Genomic DNA, 17526 nt, shown 5'->3' with positions numbered 1-17526 from the left:
CTCCAGGTCTCCTGGCACAACATTTCCAACCATGTGGGTACTTGTGATTATTTGCTAAACTTGAGATTCGGAGCAAAGTTGGAGTTGGGACAACCTTATCTATTACTTGAGAGATCTTTTGCGTGGAGGATTTCCAGCTCCGATCTGAATTGTATGCAACAATGAACTTTTAGCTCTGACGGGTCTTCTCACGGGCAGGTTTTCAACCCTGCCGAGTCTTCTCGCACAGTGTGTTTCCAGCTCTGACGGGTCTTCTCACGGGCAGGTTTTCAGCCCTGCCGGGTCTTCTCGCGCAGCATGTTTCCAGCTCTGACGGTCTTCACACGGGTATGTTTTCAGCCCTGTCGGGTCTTTCTTCACAGCATGCTTCCAGGCCGGCCGGGTCTTTCCACAGCGGGTTTCCAGCCCCGCTCGGGTCTCCTCGCGCAGCGGTTTTACAATCCTGCCCGGGTTTCTCTTGCCCTGGATTTTCTAGTCCTGCTCAGGGACTTCCAGCCCTACGTTTGTCTGTGAGTTGGGATGGGACGCGATAGCGTTACATTATTCCATAGAACTCGTGAATTGGGGTGTGACATGACAGCCCTATGATATTCATAGGATATTTGAACTGATAGAGGACGCGACACCCTTGTGTATCACATGTGGGAAGCACGGACAGCAAATTCTTTAGTTATGATTTTTTGTTGAAACATCATTCCTTAGCCTCTTGCAATCTGACTTCGCTCATCTCTATTGCAAATTTTCTTGAGATTTTATATAGCTGTTATTCTGTTATGAAGTCGAAGAGAATTTAGTTGGGAATTATCCTATGACATTGGGCTTTCGTTCTCTTCATGGTTTATTGGGGAGGATTATAACTCTAACACTTGGGCATAATCATGATTTATGTTATCTTTGATGGGATTTGTGAATTGTAACTTCATCTTGAAAGTTGCACAACTTCTGCATATGTGCTGGGATTTGAAACACGAGTTGAACTCTCTTATTTTATGACATATTCTTCCTCGCATATCTATGATATATTCTTGGCAATAGTTCACATATCACTAGAAAGGGAAAGGGTTCAATGAAATGCCAAGTCAAATAAAATGAGTTTCTTGGTTCTGGGATAACACTTCTATCTATGGCTTTCTTCTATATTTTACATGTTATAGGGCTATATTACAATCGTGCTTGACTTCTAAAGTACACGCACGACACTGGGGGGGAGGGGGAGTAGGGGGTGTATACCCCCGTCACCTCTCATATCCTATTTTTTAGGGATAAAAAATTTAAAATCTAAGGAAAATGGGTTAAATTTTTAGATGCTGCATAAGTTCGAGCTCTCAGAGCTGGCTTATCGCGGATCCCAATGCTGGTAGTAGTGCGAGCACTTAGGACCTAAAAGTCGCCTAAGCGCGAACTCCCAGAGCTACCTTAGCGCGGACATCCGGAGGGTTAAATTTTTAGAATGTCGCCTAAGTCCGAGCTCCCAGAGCTGGCTTAGCGCGGGCAACTGCCTACACCAGATCCCAATGCTGGTAGTAGCGCGAGCACTTAGAACCTAGAAGTCACCTAAGTACGAGCTCCTAGAGTTGTCTTAGCGCGGGCATTAAGAGCATTAAGTTGAAGAAGCTGCCTAAGCGCGAGCTCCCAGAGCTGCCTTAGCGCGGGCATTAAATTTTAGAAGCTGCCTAAGCGCGAGCTCCCAGAACTGCCTTAGCGCGAGTATTAAATTTTAGAAGCTGCCTCAGCCGCGAGCTATTGGAGAGAAAACTCAAAAACAAAGGAAGTCGTTGGCCGTAGGCACGACGATAACAATCAAAGAGTGGGTTAATGAGCACGTTTGAAAGGGAGTTTCTTCATTCTTGTCATTATTGTTGTTATTCTAAATATTTTGACAGGGTTGGAATATTTATGTGCCGACAATTATTTTGCAAACTCATAGTACTTATTCTTGGATAAGTGACAGGGCTGCAGGGTTGAGACACTTGGACTTTACTTGGGAGAGTAGCACAACGTTGACTCTACACAACATTTCACTAGTTGAACATGAAGAAAACCTGGTTCAACCGGACTGGGAGGGGAGTAGCTGATGAGGAGTAAAATATGCATCAGCACTATACACAGTGGAAATCCCATCTTTGGCCGGATTGCCTGTGAAAACTGCTAGCTTTGGGGTTTGTATCGAGCCTTGCCGGATTCCAGCGCTTCCAGAGCCAGCCTTGCTGGATTCTAGTTTTGCCAGATTCCAGCGCTTCTAGAGCTAGCCTTGCAGGATTTTAGCCTTGCCATATTCCAGCGCTTCCAGATTCCAGCTTTGCCGAGAGCCAACTTTGCCACCGACTTGGGCTTCATTTCTCTATTTCGTGGGCTTTAGGGTTAGGCCGAATTAGTCATTTATAAATAGGGCTCTTGTGCATGGAAAATGGGGGAGAATTTCATTCATTTCTAGCACTTGACTTGTAAATTGTAAGCTTTTCAAAAAACATAGTGGAAATTGGAAAAAACACGTTGGATGCAGATCATTTATGATCGAACCACGTATATCTTGAGTCGTTTATTCTTTTTGTTGATCTTTTATATTTTGGGGAATTATTTTGGAACTCATCAAGTAGTTTCTCATCTTAACTAATGACTCTTTAGTACTTCACATAGCGAGATTATATAAATAAGCATTATATTAAATATAAATATAGATTTAAAATTTGTAAATAGAAGTACTAAATAAAATGACATACATAGATAATAAAACAAAATACATTAAAAAGAATTAGAACAATCAAAAATAGAGAGAGAAAGTTTGCATAGTGAAAAATGGCCTGAAATGAATTGATATTTATAGGCTGAGTGTTCAACAAATTGGCTCTAAGATTGCCTGTTTTTAGATTTCAAATTTCATTTTGGACGCCAGTTTTGGAGCCAGAATTAATTGAAGCAGCTATACCCACATGTATAAAGCAGAATGGATCAATTTTACTGCAATAAAATAAAATAATATTACCCATTAGATAAATTTGCAGCCAAATACTCAATGGTTAATAGAATGTATGACTTGGTGGGAAAACGGGTTGTGCAAAAACTATGCATTACACCATTCTATATAACATTTTCTATTTATAATTACCCCCATCACCAACTACTTGAAAATAGACTTAAACACTTAAGACTACACTTACGTCACTTTCTACTAAATAACCCTTTTATGTATGGGCTAATTTACGTTTCCCAAAATAAATAAATTAGAAGGAACATAATTAGCCATTTATTGAAACTACCCACTAAGTGGAAGATCAAGAGACTTCTTCACTTCTCCTTCATCACAAAACAAACCATTTATACAATTCCTGAACTTTCACTTCTTCATATTTCGAAGCATTCAACAAATCCTCTCCATTTGCAACGCTGTGCGCAACATCATCAAACGTTCCAAACTTCGAACGATAAGTAATTATATCTATATCTATACAACTTAAGTTTTGGTAGGATATATTTCATGATAAATTTGTTGAAGGAACAATTTTTGAAGTATTCTTTTATGAATTTAACTTTTAATTCATATACTTTCGCGTACAAGTAGATAAATTCGAATTGCATGTATTTGCTTGAGTTTTTGTGGATTTTGTTGACAAATCCTTCAAATATTTGATATTCCTTCAAATATTAATTTTTTATTCCTTCAAATCCTTCAAAAAAAAAATATTCCTTCAAATGAGAACCTAAAAGATTTTACTTGCTAACCACATAAAATTTTACTCTATCTATCTCACTAAACTATCAACATTTTAGTATTTTTTTTTATTAAAAAAAAAACAGTTTTATACTCATTATGCATTTTTATGTAACCTTTTTTAAAGAACAACCAACTTACAAATAATTTTTTTTTTTGTGAAACCAACAAAATATTATATTTTGTATCTTGTTGATTACTTCTTTCTATTTTCCAAAAAAACTTTAATATTAATTATCAAACTGTACAATCACGGTTCTATAATATTTCAAAGTTTATTTTTATCTATTAATAACATCACATTTATACTATGAAAGAATTCTACATACACCTACAAAATACTTCTTTGTATTTTCTAAAAAAAATTTATATTAACTATGAAAATATACTATCTTATTTCGATAATTTTTTAGAGTTTTATTACTTGAATATATTTTATTTAGTCAATATCATAATCAATTAGCAACTACTTCCAAGAAAATTAATTTTACATTTTTTGCACTTCACACTCCACTTCCATAGGGCTGGTAAACCGGTCGGTTCAGTTAAAACCGAACCGGTTTACCGGTTAAGGGCCATTTCCCTAACCGGTAACCGAACCGATTTTGTGACCGGTTAATCCATTGTGTCTCAATTTGGCAGAACTAACCGGTTAATTCGGTTATCCGATTAACTGAGTTAACCGGTTAGCTGAATTAACCGATTTTTATTTAAAAAAATTCAAATTTGTAGAATGTGTACAATAGAATTTGAACTCTTGACCTTTGGAAGAAAGAAAGAAAGAATTAATCAAATAATGATTTGATTTCTATCAATTATCAAACACCACCACCATTAATCAAATAATGATTTGATTTCTATGATTCTATCAAACACGGTCCACCACCATTAATCAAATAATGATTTGTGAACATTAATCTTAATAAATCAGAGAGAGAGAGAGAGACAAACACCACCATTCTTCTTAATCAAAGCTCTGAAATTGGCATACCAATTGATAATGATAAGAGTGTTGGTGGTGGGGGGAGCGGCGGCGCCGGTTAATTCCAAACGGCGGCGCTACTTCGTTCCAGAGGGCGGCGACGCTGGTTCGTTCCAGAGTGCAGCAGCGCTGGGTCGTAGAAGACGACGGCGTCAGGCGTCAGGCGACGCCATGGCGTGAGGGAATAGGGGTGGCCGTTGGGCGTTGGGAATAGAGGTGGCGTTGGGAACTTGGGAATAGTGCAGCAGCGGCGCTGGAGGGGAATACACCGGCGCCGATGGCCGGTGGGAAGAGCGCCGGTCGCCGGAGGGAGCCAAGGCAGACGACAAGTTACAGTGGAGCTGTGGAGTGGAGGCGTGAGTGAAGGACCGAAGGTTGCAGGCGTGAGTGGTGGAATTGAAATGCCCTAGTTAGTTTTTAGTTTTTAGTAAATGTAATACAAAATTAAATTTGTTAATTAATTTAAGAATTAAACCGGTTAATCGGTTTAACCGGTTAAACCGATTAACCGGTTAACTGTAATAACTCTAACCGGTAACCGAACCGAACCTGTAAAAACCAGTTTTCGGTTAACCGATAATCGGTTTTTCCGGTTCGGTTACGGTTTTAACCGAAAAACCGGCACCGATTTACTAGCCCTACACTTCCATCCTTCTTTACAACTAACTACATTAATTTATATGCATTTTACGGTGGAAAAAAAAAAAGCAACACATTAGAAGCCATTTATTGAGACTACCAACAATAAGAAGATGAAAAGACTCATCACAATTCTCCAACATCACATCCACACAAAATTTCTTTGCCATCTTGCAACTCGCTCGCAGAATATCCACCAAGGCTTCAAAGATTTTGAGGATAAGTAGTTCTAACTCCCCATTACCAATAAATAGTTTAATCTCTTAATATATACTTATGCAGTTTCAGTTTTGCACGAAATATTTGTGGATATATTTGTGCAAGAAACAGTTTTACAACTTTGGTTTTCTAATCTAAAAACCTAACCTGTAAATCATATCGTTTGCATTATTGTGGATTAGTTTCAATAGATAATTTCTCCGTACATATCAATTATTCTTTCCTAGGTTTTGTTAATCATATAGATTGTATTTGAATTTATGTTGTGGATCGTTGACATATATTATATACCTATATTATGTTTCTGCTTCTTATGTATGCTGTTTTTTTTAATATGATTTTTGCATACACTCTTTGTTCTTTATACTTATTTACTTTGCATAATAGAATGCATGAACCGGAATTCACAGTTACTTTAACAAACGGCTATGATCAAAGTTCAAGAATCAGTATTTGGTACTTCTTATCCCTAATTAATGTTTTGCTGAAAGTTCAATTTTTTGGAGGATTCAAATGCAATGAACTAAATATTTCCACATTTATGTAGTTGATTCCGCATCCATTTCATAAAGAATATGAGCCCTACTTCAGCACCTCAATGCAATTCAGGTTGCAAACAAATATAATCAGAAACATCACTATGGAAAAAATACATATTGGAAACAAGAGCGTGTCGATTTAGGCATTCACAACCTGTATCCAAGACTTACTAAACGAATTCAAGCGTCAAAGTAGGGATCGACTGGACGTTCACTCTAGATTTGGAACATAAAATATTTGATATAACCGTACAAACGAATGCCAAAACTATTCAAGAATGATGAAACACTCGAAAGGCCTGATCCAAGCATTGATACATCTCTTCAACCACCACCAAAAGTAACTGACACAACACTCGCACCAACTGCTCCACCACCCAACGTTCCGGAATTTAAGATCACCTATAAACAAAGCTTATACTACAAAGTGGTCAGGTCACATCACTCTATTGTTTACTACTTGCTTTTTTATATACTTAATCTAATGTGTACATTAAATATTGCAGACAGTGCCAAGGCCTTTATATCATGCTTATCTGAGAGGACAAAAACACGTGCTGACGTGCAACTTCATTTTGAAAGTGCAAAAAGAATGTGGCCAATCAGAGTTGTTGTAAGGCATCCATCTAGCCCGATAATCGAATTAACAATAGGATGGAGAGACTTCACACTTACAAGCGCTTTACGTGACAGCCTCAAGTAGGAAGCTATCTTTGATACACAGAACATAGTCATTATGTTTAAACACTGTGATGATAACATGTAGAATTGCATATCTAAATATAAATTCCATATTACATGCCTTCGTATGAATACACTGTGAAAAATACAAACTTTATGTTTAATTTAGGGTTAATTGCTTGTAATATCACAAACTTTCAAGAAAATCCATTTTCCCCACAATCTTTAAAAAATCCACAAATTATCAAATACTTTTTAAAACTGTTCAAACTCCCCATGTAAACTTTTATGATAATTACAGACCTACACCACATTCATACAAAATTATAGAAAGAGCCCCATATTTGTTCAATATTTGTTCAAAATTATAAAAGAACCCCAATATGATATTATTCAGACAAAATTACCCTTATGAGTTTTCCATAATTATAAAGCTATAATAAAATCATAAAATCATAAAATTCTAGTCTATTACAAGGAAAACCTAAGGATTTTAGTATCATCAAAATAATGATTAGGATATTTCATTAAGTTCCCAACAATTTTCTCCTTTTTGATGATGCCAAAACCATACATCAATTCTAAGACAAGAAAAGAGTGAGCAAGAACAACAAGTTACTAAACAGGGTGAATACTATTCCCCCTTAACAAGATAACCTATTAACTTGCATTCGAAGGGAAAAACACAACGGTTCAAAAAAACTAAACGAAGACATAACTGAAGTAAATAATCAGAGTCTGGACAAAAAGATATTGTCTTCAGGTTGAGATCAAAAGAAGTTCATTTCATATCATTGATAATTGATGAGAAATCAGTTGAGGTACAGAGCAGAGCATACAAAACGGAGTAAAAAGTAAAACACATAGAAACCCATGGACTCTAGTAGTCTGCCTGTTTGCACTTTGAACTTCTTCTTTGATCTTCATCTTCGTCTTCTTCTTCTTGTTCCTTTGTTCGTTTCTTCTTCACTTATTTTCCATTGACTCGAGGTCATACTGGTTCGTCATCCTAAAACTTCTGGTGATCCTTTTGCTTTACCAACTTCAGTCTTTCAAGAAGATGCAGATAACCAACTTTGAGAAGGTGTTTCTCTGACTTCTACTTTCCCCATTTTTGGCAACATAAAAAAGAGAGAGCTGATGATGGAAACTATGATCAGAAGGTACCCAACTCCGACTCTTAGAAGCTCGTAAGAAGATTCGAGAGGAGTGTGAGTACAGAGATGCAGAAGGGGAAGACGCCAGTGGGAAGGGAGATGATGAGGGAGACGGAGAAGAGAAAGAGGGCTAGGGATGGAGAAGAGAAGCATGGATGAAGAGAAGAGGAGGGGCGAAGAGAAGAAGGTGAGTGGGGTAAGGGTGAGTATGCATAGCTCTTTGGAGATAGTCATGTAAGAGCCGCTATGCATACGGACCTCAAAGATGAAGATGAGGGTTTGTGATGGAGAAAGGGGGAGAAGTACGGAAGAGGGGTGTTAGAGGGAAAAATCGAATCAGTGACAGTCGTGAGGACTAACACTGTCGATTTGCCGGCATAAGGTCTTTGTTGAGAAGACCATGTGCGGCTGGGGATGTCGGCGGACAACGAGAAAGAGCTCGTTGTTGTAGCATGCGATGGAGGTGGAAAAGATATGTGAGATGAGCTTGATAACCAGTTGAAGTAACCTTTTGAAAAAGGTAATTCAAACGGTATCCTCCATAAGCTTAGAAGCTTCTTGGCGCCTGACATTAGGATGGAAGACACTTTTGTCGTTGCATATAAGTGAGAGTAGTAACAAACTTGACTTCAGAGAAGTGTTGTGATCTAGTGGAAAGGTCCGGCGTAGACCAAGTGTGCGAGCATCATTTTCCCACTCCATGACTTCGTTGTCATTGATCTCTCCATTGTCGGAACAAACGTTTTCTGCAACTTTAAAAGTGTTCTCACAGAGGGATCTGTGGAAAGATGTAAGTTGTGAAAAAGTTGCAAGTGAAAAAGTATTTAAAATACTAAGTAAGAGAAGATGAAAAGTTATTCGATTTTCGTGCCTAAAAGTATTTTGAAGAAATTTTCACGTCCGCCTGTCACTACAGATGATGGAAGCTTCAAAAATGTAGAAAAATGAATAAAAATCATTGCAATTTGTCAAATCAATGAGATTTTCAAGAATTTTATTTCAGAGGCAAAAGAGTTGGAAAGAAGCTTAGTAAAGGATCAGAACAAGTTAAAACATTTTAAAATCCAATTAAAAGTACTTGTCCTTCACGGATATTTCATTTTTATTTCCAACAATCAATTAGAGTATTTGAAAGATACTGATCAGTTAGAGAAAAGGTTTTAAACACTCATAACTGAATTAACTGATAGACAAAAAGTCAATGTAAGTTAAAGATACTTACTGGTCGACTGATCATTGTAGTCAGTCGATACCACGATTTGAGTTGACTTTTCAGAAAAAGTTCCCCCTGGGATGAAGACTCATCTTCTTTGATTGCTACATCTTCAATTGAGGAGCACCGGTTGACTGAGCATCAGTCGTCGTGACTGCAGTTGAAATCTTCAAGAGCAGCATCATTCTTCGGGGTTGATGAGACCGATCCTTCCACAGAGATCATTGAACCTATCTTCTAGAAGAGCTTTGGTCAGCAAGTCTGCTCTCTAAACTGCGGTTGAAATCCATTCAACTGAAACGTTCTTCTTTTTCACATGGTCACAGATGAAGTGATGACGGATTGCGATATGCTTGACTCTTGTGTGGTGAACTGGATTCTGAGAGATTGCAATATCACTGGAGCTGTCGCAATAGATTGAGACTTCATTTTCTTCGATACCATAGTCCTTTAGTTGTTGGACTAGCCATAGGAGTTGTGAGCAACAACTTCCCGTAGCAACATATTCAGCTTTAGTTGTAGATGTGGCGACTAAGAGTCAGCTTCTTTGAAAGCCATGAAATGAGCTTGTTGCCTAGGAACTGACATGTTCCTGAAGTTGAATTCCGATCAATTTTGTATCCTGCAAAATCTGAGTCTGAGTATCCGGTAAGCTTGAAGTCGTCGTCAGCTAGATACCACAGTCCTATGTTGGGCGTGCCTTTGATATATCTTATAATCCACTTTGCTGCATCTATATGAGCTTTCTTTGGATCAGACTGATATCTTGCACAAACTCCGACTGCAAATGCAATGTCTGGTCTGCTAGCAATCAAATAGAGTAGTGATCCAATGATTTATCTATACTTGGTTGAAGATACAAATTTTCCTTCAGATCCAGGATCCACCTTCCAATTGGTGTTCATTGGAATCTTGACTGATTTCATATGCTGAATGCCGAACTTGTCGATCAGTTCTTTGGCATACTTTGACTGGTTGATCAGTATTCCTTCTTTAGTCTGCCTCACTTGTAATCTCAGAAAGAAATTCATTTCTCCCATCATTGACATCTGGAATTTGTTTGTCATAATATCAACAAACTTTTTGCACATCTTTTCGGATTTGGATCCAAAGATGATGTCATCGACATAGATCTGAACAAGTAGGAGGTCTTCTCATTCTTTCAGTGTGAATAGGGTTCTGTCAACTGATCCCTTCTTGAATCTTTGTTCAACTAGATACTCAGAGAGAGTATCATACCACGCTCTTGGAGCTTGCTTCAATCCATAAAGCGCTTTCTTCAGCTTGTACACCTTCTCGGGTCCAGCAACCTCAAACCCTGGAGGTTGTTCCACGTAGACTTCATCAGTGAGCACTCCATTGAGAAATGCACATTTCACATCCATTTGGTGTACTTTGAATCCTTTGTGAGCGGCAAAGGCTAAGAAAAGTCTGAATGCTTCTAGTCTGGCAACTGGGGCAAAGGTTTCATCGTAGTCGATTCCTTCTTCTTGACTGTATCCTTTGGCCACTAGCCTTGCTTTGTTTCTCACCACGTGTCCTTCTTCGTCCTTTTTGTTCTTGAAAATTCATTTCAAGGTCAATCACTTTTGGATCGTCTGGGCGATCCACTAATTCCCAAACTGAATTCCTGTTGAATTCATTGAGTTCTTCTTGCATTGCAATAACCCATTGAGTGAACTTTAGTGCTTCTTCAATGTCCTTGGGCTTGGAAGAAGTGTTTGACGATTTGGCAAGTAGCTTACACCGAGGTGATCATGGAGAGCCAACGATTATCCTCGAGGTGGTTGCATCCCAAGATCTGTGGATCATGCATGCTTATTTTGGGGTCCCTAATTCGAACAACGACATCAATGTATTTACATTGGACTATTATCAAAGATTTGATAATTTGTGTAATTTTTAATTTCTAATTTTTTTCTATTTTAATTATAGTATAATTTTTTAATGTAAATTCAATAAAAAAATTATTTTTAAAATTCAATATTTATTTTATTTAAAATTTAATTTTTATAAAATAAGATGTAAAATCTATAGAACTCTCGTTCCCAACTGATAAGTCTATAATGAAATTAGCTCCTCCTAAATATCTCTATCATTTTAGATGCTCTAAACGTGGCCAAATGTTCACGAATTAAGTTCCAAGGTGTCCGGCCTGTAATCAGTGCCTGCAGTCACTATTTAGCTCACCTCATTAATAATCAATGTCTTCAACGATAACATTTTATAGTATTTGTTTATGTTTTTTATTTAAATAATCATTCATATTTCTCACTGTATTAGGTGTGTGTATATGGTGTAACATCCATTATTTTAAGTAGTGTGACATCATAAGGTTAACGAATATGATATAAACTCGAATTAACTCCAACTACAAGATTTTGTTGATATTCTTGTTGGCGGGGATGGTAATATCCAAGTGTCCTTACTTTTCATTTATCAAAGCGTTTGAACTTTCTCTATTTTATAAGTGTCTATTTTCGACCATGAAACCTAACTTAGTTTAAGTGATAAAATTGTGGCACCTAAATTTTGTTTTTTTTGAAAGATTTTGAGTTCAATCTCAGTCTACGCATAGTAATTTTTTCATTTTTATGTGAATAATAATCTCACCTGCTTGCGGGTAGTTTTTTCACCTTTATATGATGTAGAGGTCTCCACTTACTTGCGAATTGCTTATTAAATTATATAATAGATACATCTTCTAATTATAAAAAAAAATGTGTATTTTCTATAGTTGATAAATTTATTATAAAAAATTTAAAAATAAATTTCTTCTTTTAAATGTCTCTTTCTTTTTTTTTCCGATCTTTTATAATCGTAAATTTCAACGACAATTGAATTGGAGGACATTATTAGAAACCATAGTAAAAAAAACTATATATAGAAAAGGAAAAGTATGAAATCCAAAGTGCTTAACATGATTACGTGACACCCTAAAAGACTGTTTGGATTCTGATAGTTGGTAAGCAACCGTTGAAAGTAAGAAGCTTACATCTTACTTAATTAAGGGGTTTTATAATATAAGGCCAAAAGCAACGTTAAACCACTCCTCCACATGTTGGCAGATGTGCTCATAAAAAACCACCACATAATACTAAAAATTGGGCTTCGCCGATTTGGATGTGTTACACTAATTAAACCCTCCGACGTTATTAACTCGATTATTACAATGACTGAAAGCTCCACCCTTCATTATTTTCCAAATTAGGCCGTATAACCTCACTCACGTAAATCCTACAATAAACCAAAACTTCATCAAATTTCATTTGTTTTAGTACTTGATTTTACTACGTGTTTCTTTCTTTTACCGAACGAAACTCCTCGCCTAAGTTCCGAAACTCGAACATATCATCAGTGCTACATGTAATACTCCTATCAACTATTTTTACGTTCATATTTATGTAATTATTTGTCGCACCTCATATACAAAATTCTGACTCAGCCACTTCATACAATAAACAAACTGAAGAATGAAAATTAATGTAAAATGTAATGATTTTGGTTGGTTGTGTTTCCTTAAAGAGATTCAAGTAGTGAGTTGAGGTAGAGAAAGTCAAGTAATGTATATAAACTACCAAGTTGATGGACGGCACGGCACGAACAAAAAACAAGTAGTGCAAGTGTAACAACACTAAGTCAATCATGTCACACACACAATTAATCTTTAAAAACATGGGAGTATTGTAATAGAGAGGCCGCCACTACTCCATCACAATCGAATTCCCGTTTAATCTCTCCCACTACCTCCCTCAATTCATTCCATAATAATTGAAATACTTGACAAAATTTAAAAAGATTTATAGGAGCCATTGTTGGTGTAGGATATATTTTGTATGGGTAGGATATGATTTGATTTTAATAAATTGGTTGGTTGGAGGATAGGGCATATAACATGAGGGGTGTTGCCACAAGCAATGCACATGGAGTGGGCATAACAATTCTCCTCAACATATCAAATCAATTAGGCGTACGCGTACCACAAAATCTCGACCTAATTCTAGAGAGAGAGAGAGAGAAGATCCCACGAAAATACAATAGGAAAGAGCTTTCTCTAATGGGCCAAGTGAAAAATCAAATTTTTATGTATTTATGTTAAAACCGATATCTCTCTCCTTTTTCTTCTTTTTTTATAAGAAGCCCCTTCAAAGTGGCCAAGGGATGGAAAACTCGAACCAGAAGCTCATGGAGGAGAGAATTCGTCGCATTTTAGTTTCAATTTGTATGCTAGAAAAATTGCAATATTATGTGCAAGTTGATAAGTATCTTGTATAGGATAATCCAAACCATGTTACATCTGATTCCCACTTCATATTATTCAAATCTTAGATCTGCTTTTGGTATATTAGGAAATCTTTTTAACTTAGCAAATACACCAAAAATGACCTCAGAAGCATGCCCCAAGAAAAACCTTAAATAAAATCTCGACACTTTTAATTATAGGCAGAGCATCGGAAAACCCCACAAACAAACTCGAAAGAGAAAATCGTTTCCCAATGCACTAGACATTGTCGAGAGCTTTCACGACACCAAAAGATCAATTCGAACTGCAAAAACACTGTAAAGTGGGAACCGGAGAGAGATCTTTAGGTCAAAAGCAGAAACCAAAGCATGTGCCGGAAGATTGCAAAGCATGGTGCAAGAAGCTTTTGCTTCTCCCCATGCTTTGACCATAATCACACACTTAAACCAAAAAAACAAAATGAAATTCCAAAAACAATAATTAAACAACAAATGCAAATGGGCATTTACTAATAAACAAACCATAATTAATTTAATACAAGCTATAATAGAATAGAATATTATAAATAAATAAAAAATAGGGCTGGAGTTTCACCCAAAACGAAACTCCAACTCCACAGATCAAAAAACCTCCACAATTTCAGAGGCTTCGACTACTAAAATTAAATTAATCACCTACTAAAACAGCCTTTTCTTTATTAATCACCTCCTAAATTCAAACAAAAGGAACAGGAAAAAGAAGCTGTCATCTTCAACTTTCTTGTGCCTCGAGCCAAACAAAAGAAAACCCTCTTCTTCTGACAAGTTTATTTCTTCTTTTCTGTAGTCTTTATAAACTAAAATAATTTTTTTTTTAAAAAAAGCACCATTTTTTCTGCTAACATTCTCAATCTTTTTCATCATCGTCTACTTAATAATTAAGTAATAACTACTGCCATTGTCCTATAATACTACCCACTAATCCACCTGTCACAACAAAAGAACACTATTTAGTATACCCATCTTCTTTCTCTCTCCTAGCAAACTTCTACTCTCTAAAAATTCAATCAAATCGCTTGAAAAAGACACAAGCCCCCATCATCATCATTTCCTGATTCGAAGCAGCCCAGCTTTGTTTAATAAGTCCACTCCTTGTGGAAGCCTGAGTTCTTGATTCATCGCCGGCTGCGGCATTTGGCTTCTCCTCTGTTGTGGGAAAATGTTTCTTTCGTTCAAACCAGCATCTGCAGATTTGTGAGAAACAGATTTCAAAATTTAGACAACGTTAACTCAAAATAAAAATACCAGTAGTGGAATTGAAATATGATAAATTCATACCGGAGAAATTCCTGTTGCATCTGAGATGGGGCTGAGCTTCGACGGCGTCGAGATTCAAGTTCAACGCGTGGACGACTCTGTCTGGTAGCAACACTGTCGAGCAAACTACACAAAATTAAGGGAAAAAATATTAGAAATAAACAAAATAATTAAATACATTTATTGGGAAAAAAGATGAACAGACAGATATACAATTAATTGTTACGATGAATAATTAAATAGTAGCTCAGGAAAAAAGTTGACAAAATAATTATGAATTTACTGCTGCGACTGTGGAGAATTTAATTACTGCAAATGAGGTGTCGGAGTGGAGTTAATGACCTGGTTTCTTGCGATTTTCGGCGGGGGCAGTTCCGAATCTTCTTGGGAGGAACACTCCGGTTCCGGTTCGTTCCTTTTTAGCACCGGTTTCTCCGAGGAAAACCGCTCGCATTCCTGAACCGGGTTGCTGGGACTGCTGCTGTGGTTGCTGCTGAGACTGCTGCAGAGTAGGCCAAGACGCCATTGATAAACCTTGACTTCTTCCCATTTCTCCCTCCATTTTCCCGCTCTGGTTCTGAAACTGATGGTACTCCATTTTCCCCTGCTGCCCCCACACGCCGCTTTTCATCATGTGATGCTGCTGCTTCATCCGCTGAAACTGCAGCAAAGAAGCATTTCAAAGGTGAGATTCAGTTTCTTAAAAAAAATGGTGAGAGAGAAGGGGGGAGACTAACATGAGTGGCTTGCAGCTGCAGAAAAGCGAGATGGGCCTCGTGGTTCGGCGGGTAGTAGGCGGAGGCTGGAGTGGGTGTTTTGACGGGGATAGCGGCGGAGGCGGGCTTCAGAGGGGCGGAGAAGGGTTTGTTGGAGCGGAACGGCGCCGTTTCATCAATCATTCGCATCCTCACCACTTCCCCTGCGGCAGCATACAGCAAATCCCACCCAATAACTTCCTTCGACTCCGGGGGCGAAGAAACCCTCTTCGGACTGCTCTGGCTAGAACCCGGTTTGAACCCGCATAGAGTCGATTGCGGCGACCCAGGATAGCTTACACCCCTATCAAAATTAAACACAAGTTTAAATAAAGCTATCAAAAGGGGTAGAGAGAGAGAGAGATGAGTGAGAGAAGCAGAAACCTTGGCTGCGTGGTCGTTGGAGAAATTGGGGTTGTGGAGTGTGGTATGAGCGAGTTTACGAGTTAACCCGGAGATGAAATCGTCTTCGTCGCTCTCGGTCTCGGTAGAGCCCATGACTGACTCAACGGGTGAGCTCAGATCCGAGTTGCAAAACCCTAGGGGAAAATCGTCCCCTCTCTTGGTCTTTGAGAAGTCAGTCTTGAAGTCCATGAGCAAATCGTCGTCTGTCAGAAACTCCGACGGTAGCCAGAACTCTCCATCGTCAAGCTCTTGCGCCATAGTAACACCAGATTACTGTTATCAATATGAAACTCAAGTTTGCTTCTGCTTAAGTATGGATGAATATATATAAGATATGCCGAAGGCGGAGATTGCAGATTGTGGGCTGTTGCTGCTTCTTGAAGGTTTAATTATAGATGGTGGGAAAAATCTAAGGGGCCCAGCCTAGCCCAGTGAAATATGCAGAGAGGGAAAAAAGGGGAAGTGGCAATGTAGAGAGAGAAGTGCGGATGGAGGCTGGAAGTGGGTTATATAAGATGGGAGGAGTGGGAACCCTAGCAAATGGAGCATCGCGGCGGTGGAGAGTGGCGGCCACGCGCGGCGGCAGAAAAGTTTGAAAAACAGTTGGAAAGAGTTGTAGCCAGGTAAGATGGTGGTGGGGCTGCCGCTGGTGGTGGGGTCCGTGTCTGACACCGCTCACTCGGTTCGCATGTGACCCAGCACTTGGGCCCCGCTTATATTCACTTGCCCCAATTCTCCTTAATTTATTTCTTTATCCGTATAAAAGTGAAATAATATGATACGAGTATTTCTTTTCTTTTTTTTAAATGTATAGTCCTAAGTTACTAGTGCGTGGAGTGAAATAACTGTGTCGTGGTTGTACTCGGGGAGATTATGTAAATGGTAAGTAACGCGAATTATAGTAGCGGGTGCATTATGAGCTGTTTGTTTATGGGCAAATGCAGATTTACTTTAATTAGATTATACAAATATCAGAGATCTTATTCCATCTTTCATACTGCTGATGTTTGATTCTTAAATGGAATACATGATCATATATGTGAAAAGCAATTTACAACAGTCACTCAAATTAAATTTTAAAAGGTACACAATTAGACATCAAATATGAAATTATGTCTCTAGACATTATAAAATAATTAAAAAATTATTTATTAAAATAAATTAATATATATCTATAAATTATATATCTATATTTATTTATTTACTAGAATTCATGTTGGAATTGAATTTAATACACCAGTATATAATATTTTAAAAAGCAACATACTTACACAGCTGGCAATTGACAATGTATCGATGAAGCGATTTTTTTAGGGTAAATAGCACCAAAATCCATCAATTTTGGACGATATTTTTCCAATGACTTTCAAATATTAGTGTCAAATAAATAAACTTTTGATTGACTCTAATTTTTCTCAAGATGAAGTCTTCCGGCCATACTTTTGCTGACTTGTAAGTAACGTGTCTTACTAATGCAGACTTGGAAACGACACTGTTTGATAAAATAGATAAATCAACATCATTTTTGTCACTGATTTAATTAGTAACCCAAATTTTCTCATAATTTTTAGATTTATTTCTTATTTTACTCTTATTCGCGCGCAAACATTAAGAAGTCACTATCTCATCCCTTTCTTGTGGAGTCGTTGGAATTGTTGTATAAAATTCTTGTTTATTGAAATTTGAAGG

At 37.6% G+C, this 17526-nt stretch overlaps 1 protein-coding gene across 1 annotated transcript; it reads right to left on the bottom strand.

Annotated features, from left to right (window-relative positions):
- Positions 1–13862: 13862 nt before the first annotated feature.
- LOC130998534 (uncharacterized) lies at positions 13863–16314 on the bottom strand. The gene is made up of 4 exons (XM_057923950.1): positions 15415–16314; positions 15020–15338; positions 14699–14803; positions 13863–14604 (listed from the first exon to the last, which is right to left on the bottom strand). The coding sequence occupies exons 1-4, from the start codon at positions 16093–16095 to the stop codon at positions 14465–14467; spliced, it is 1245 nt and encodes a 414-aa protein (XP_057779933.1). The 5' UTR covers positions 16096–16314; the 3' UTR covers positions 13863–14464.
- Between the last annotated feature and the right edge of the window lie 1212 nt (positions 16315–17526).

The sequence above is a fragment of the Salvia miltiorrhiza genome, chromosome 8 (genome assembly GCF_028751815.1).
Source record: "Salvia miltiorrhiza cultivar Shanhuang (shh) chromosome 8, IMPLAD_Smil_shh, whole genome shotgun sequence".
NCBI classification, from domain to species: Eukaryota; Viridiplantae; Streptophyta; class Magnoliopsida; order Lamiales; family Lamiaceae; genus Salvia; species Salvia miltiorrhiza.
This window is presented reverse-complemented; position numbering and strand designations above follow the sequence as displayed.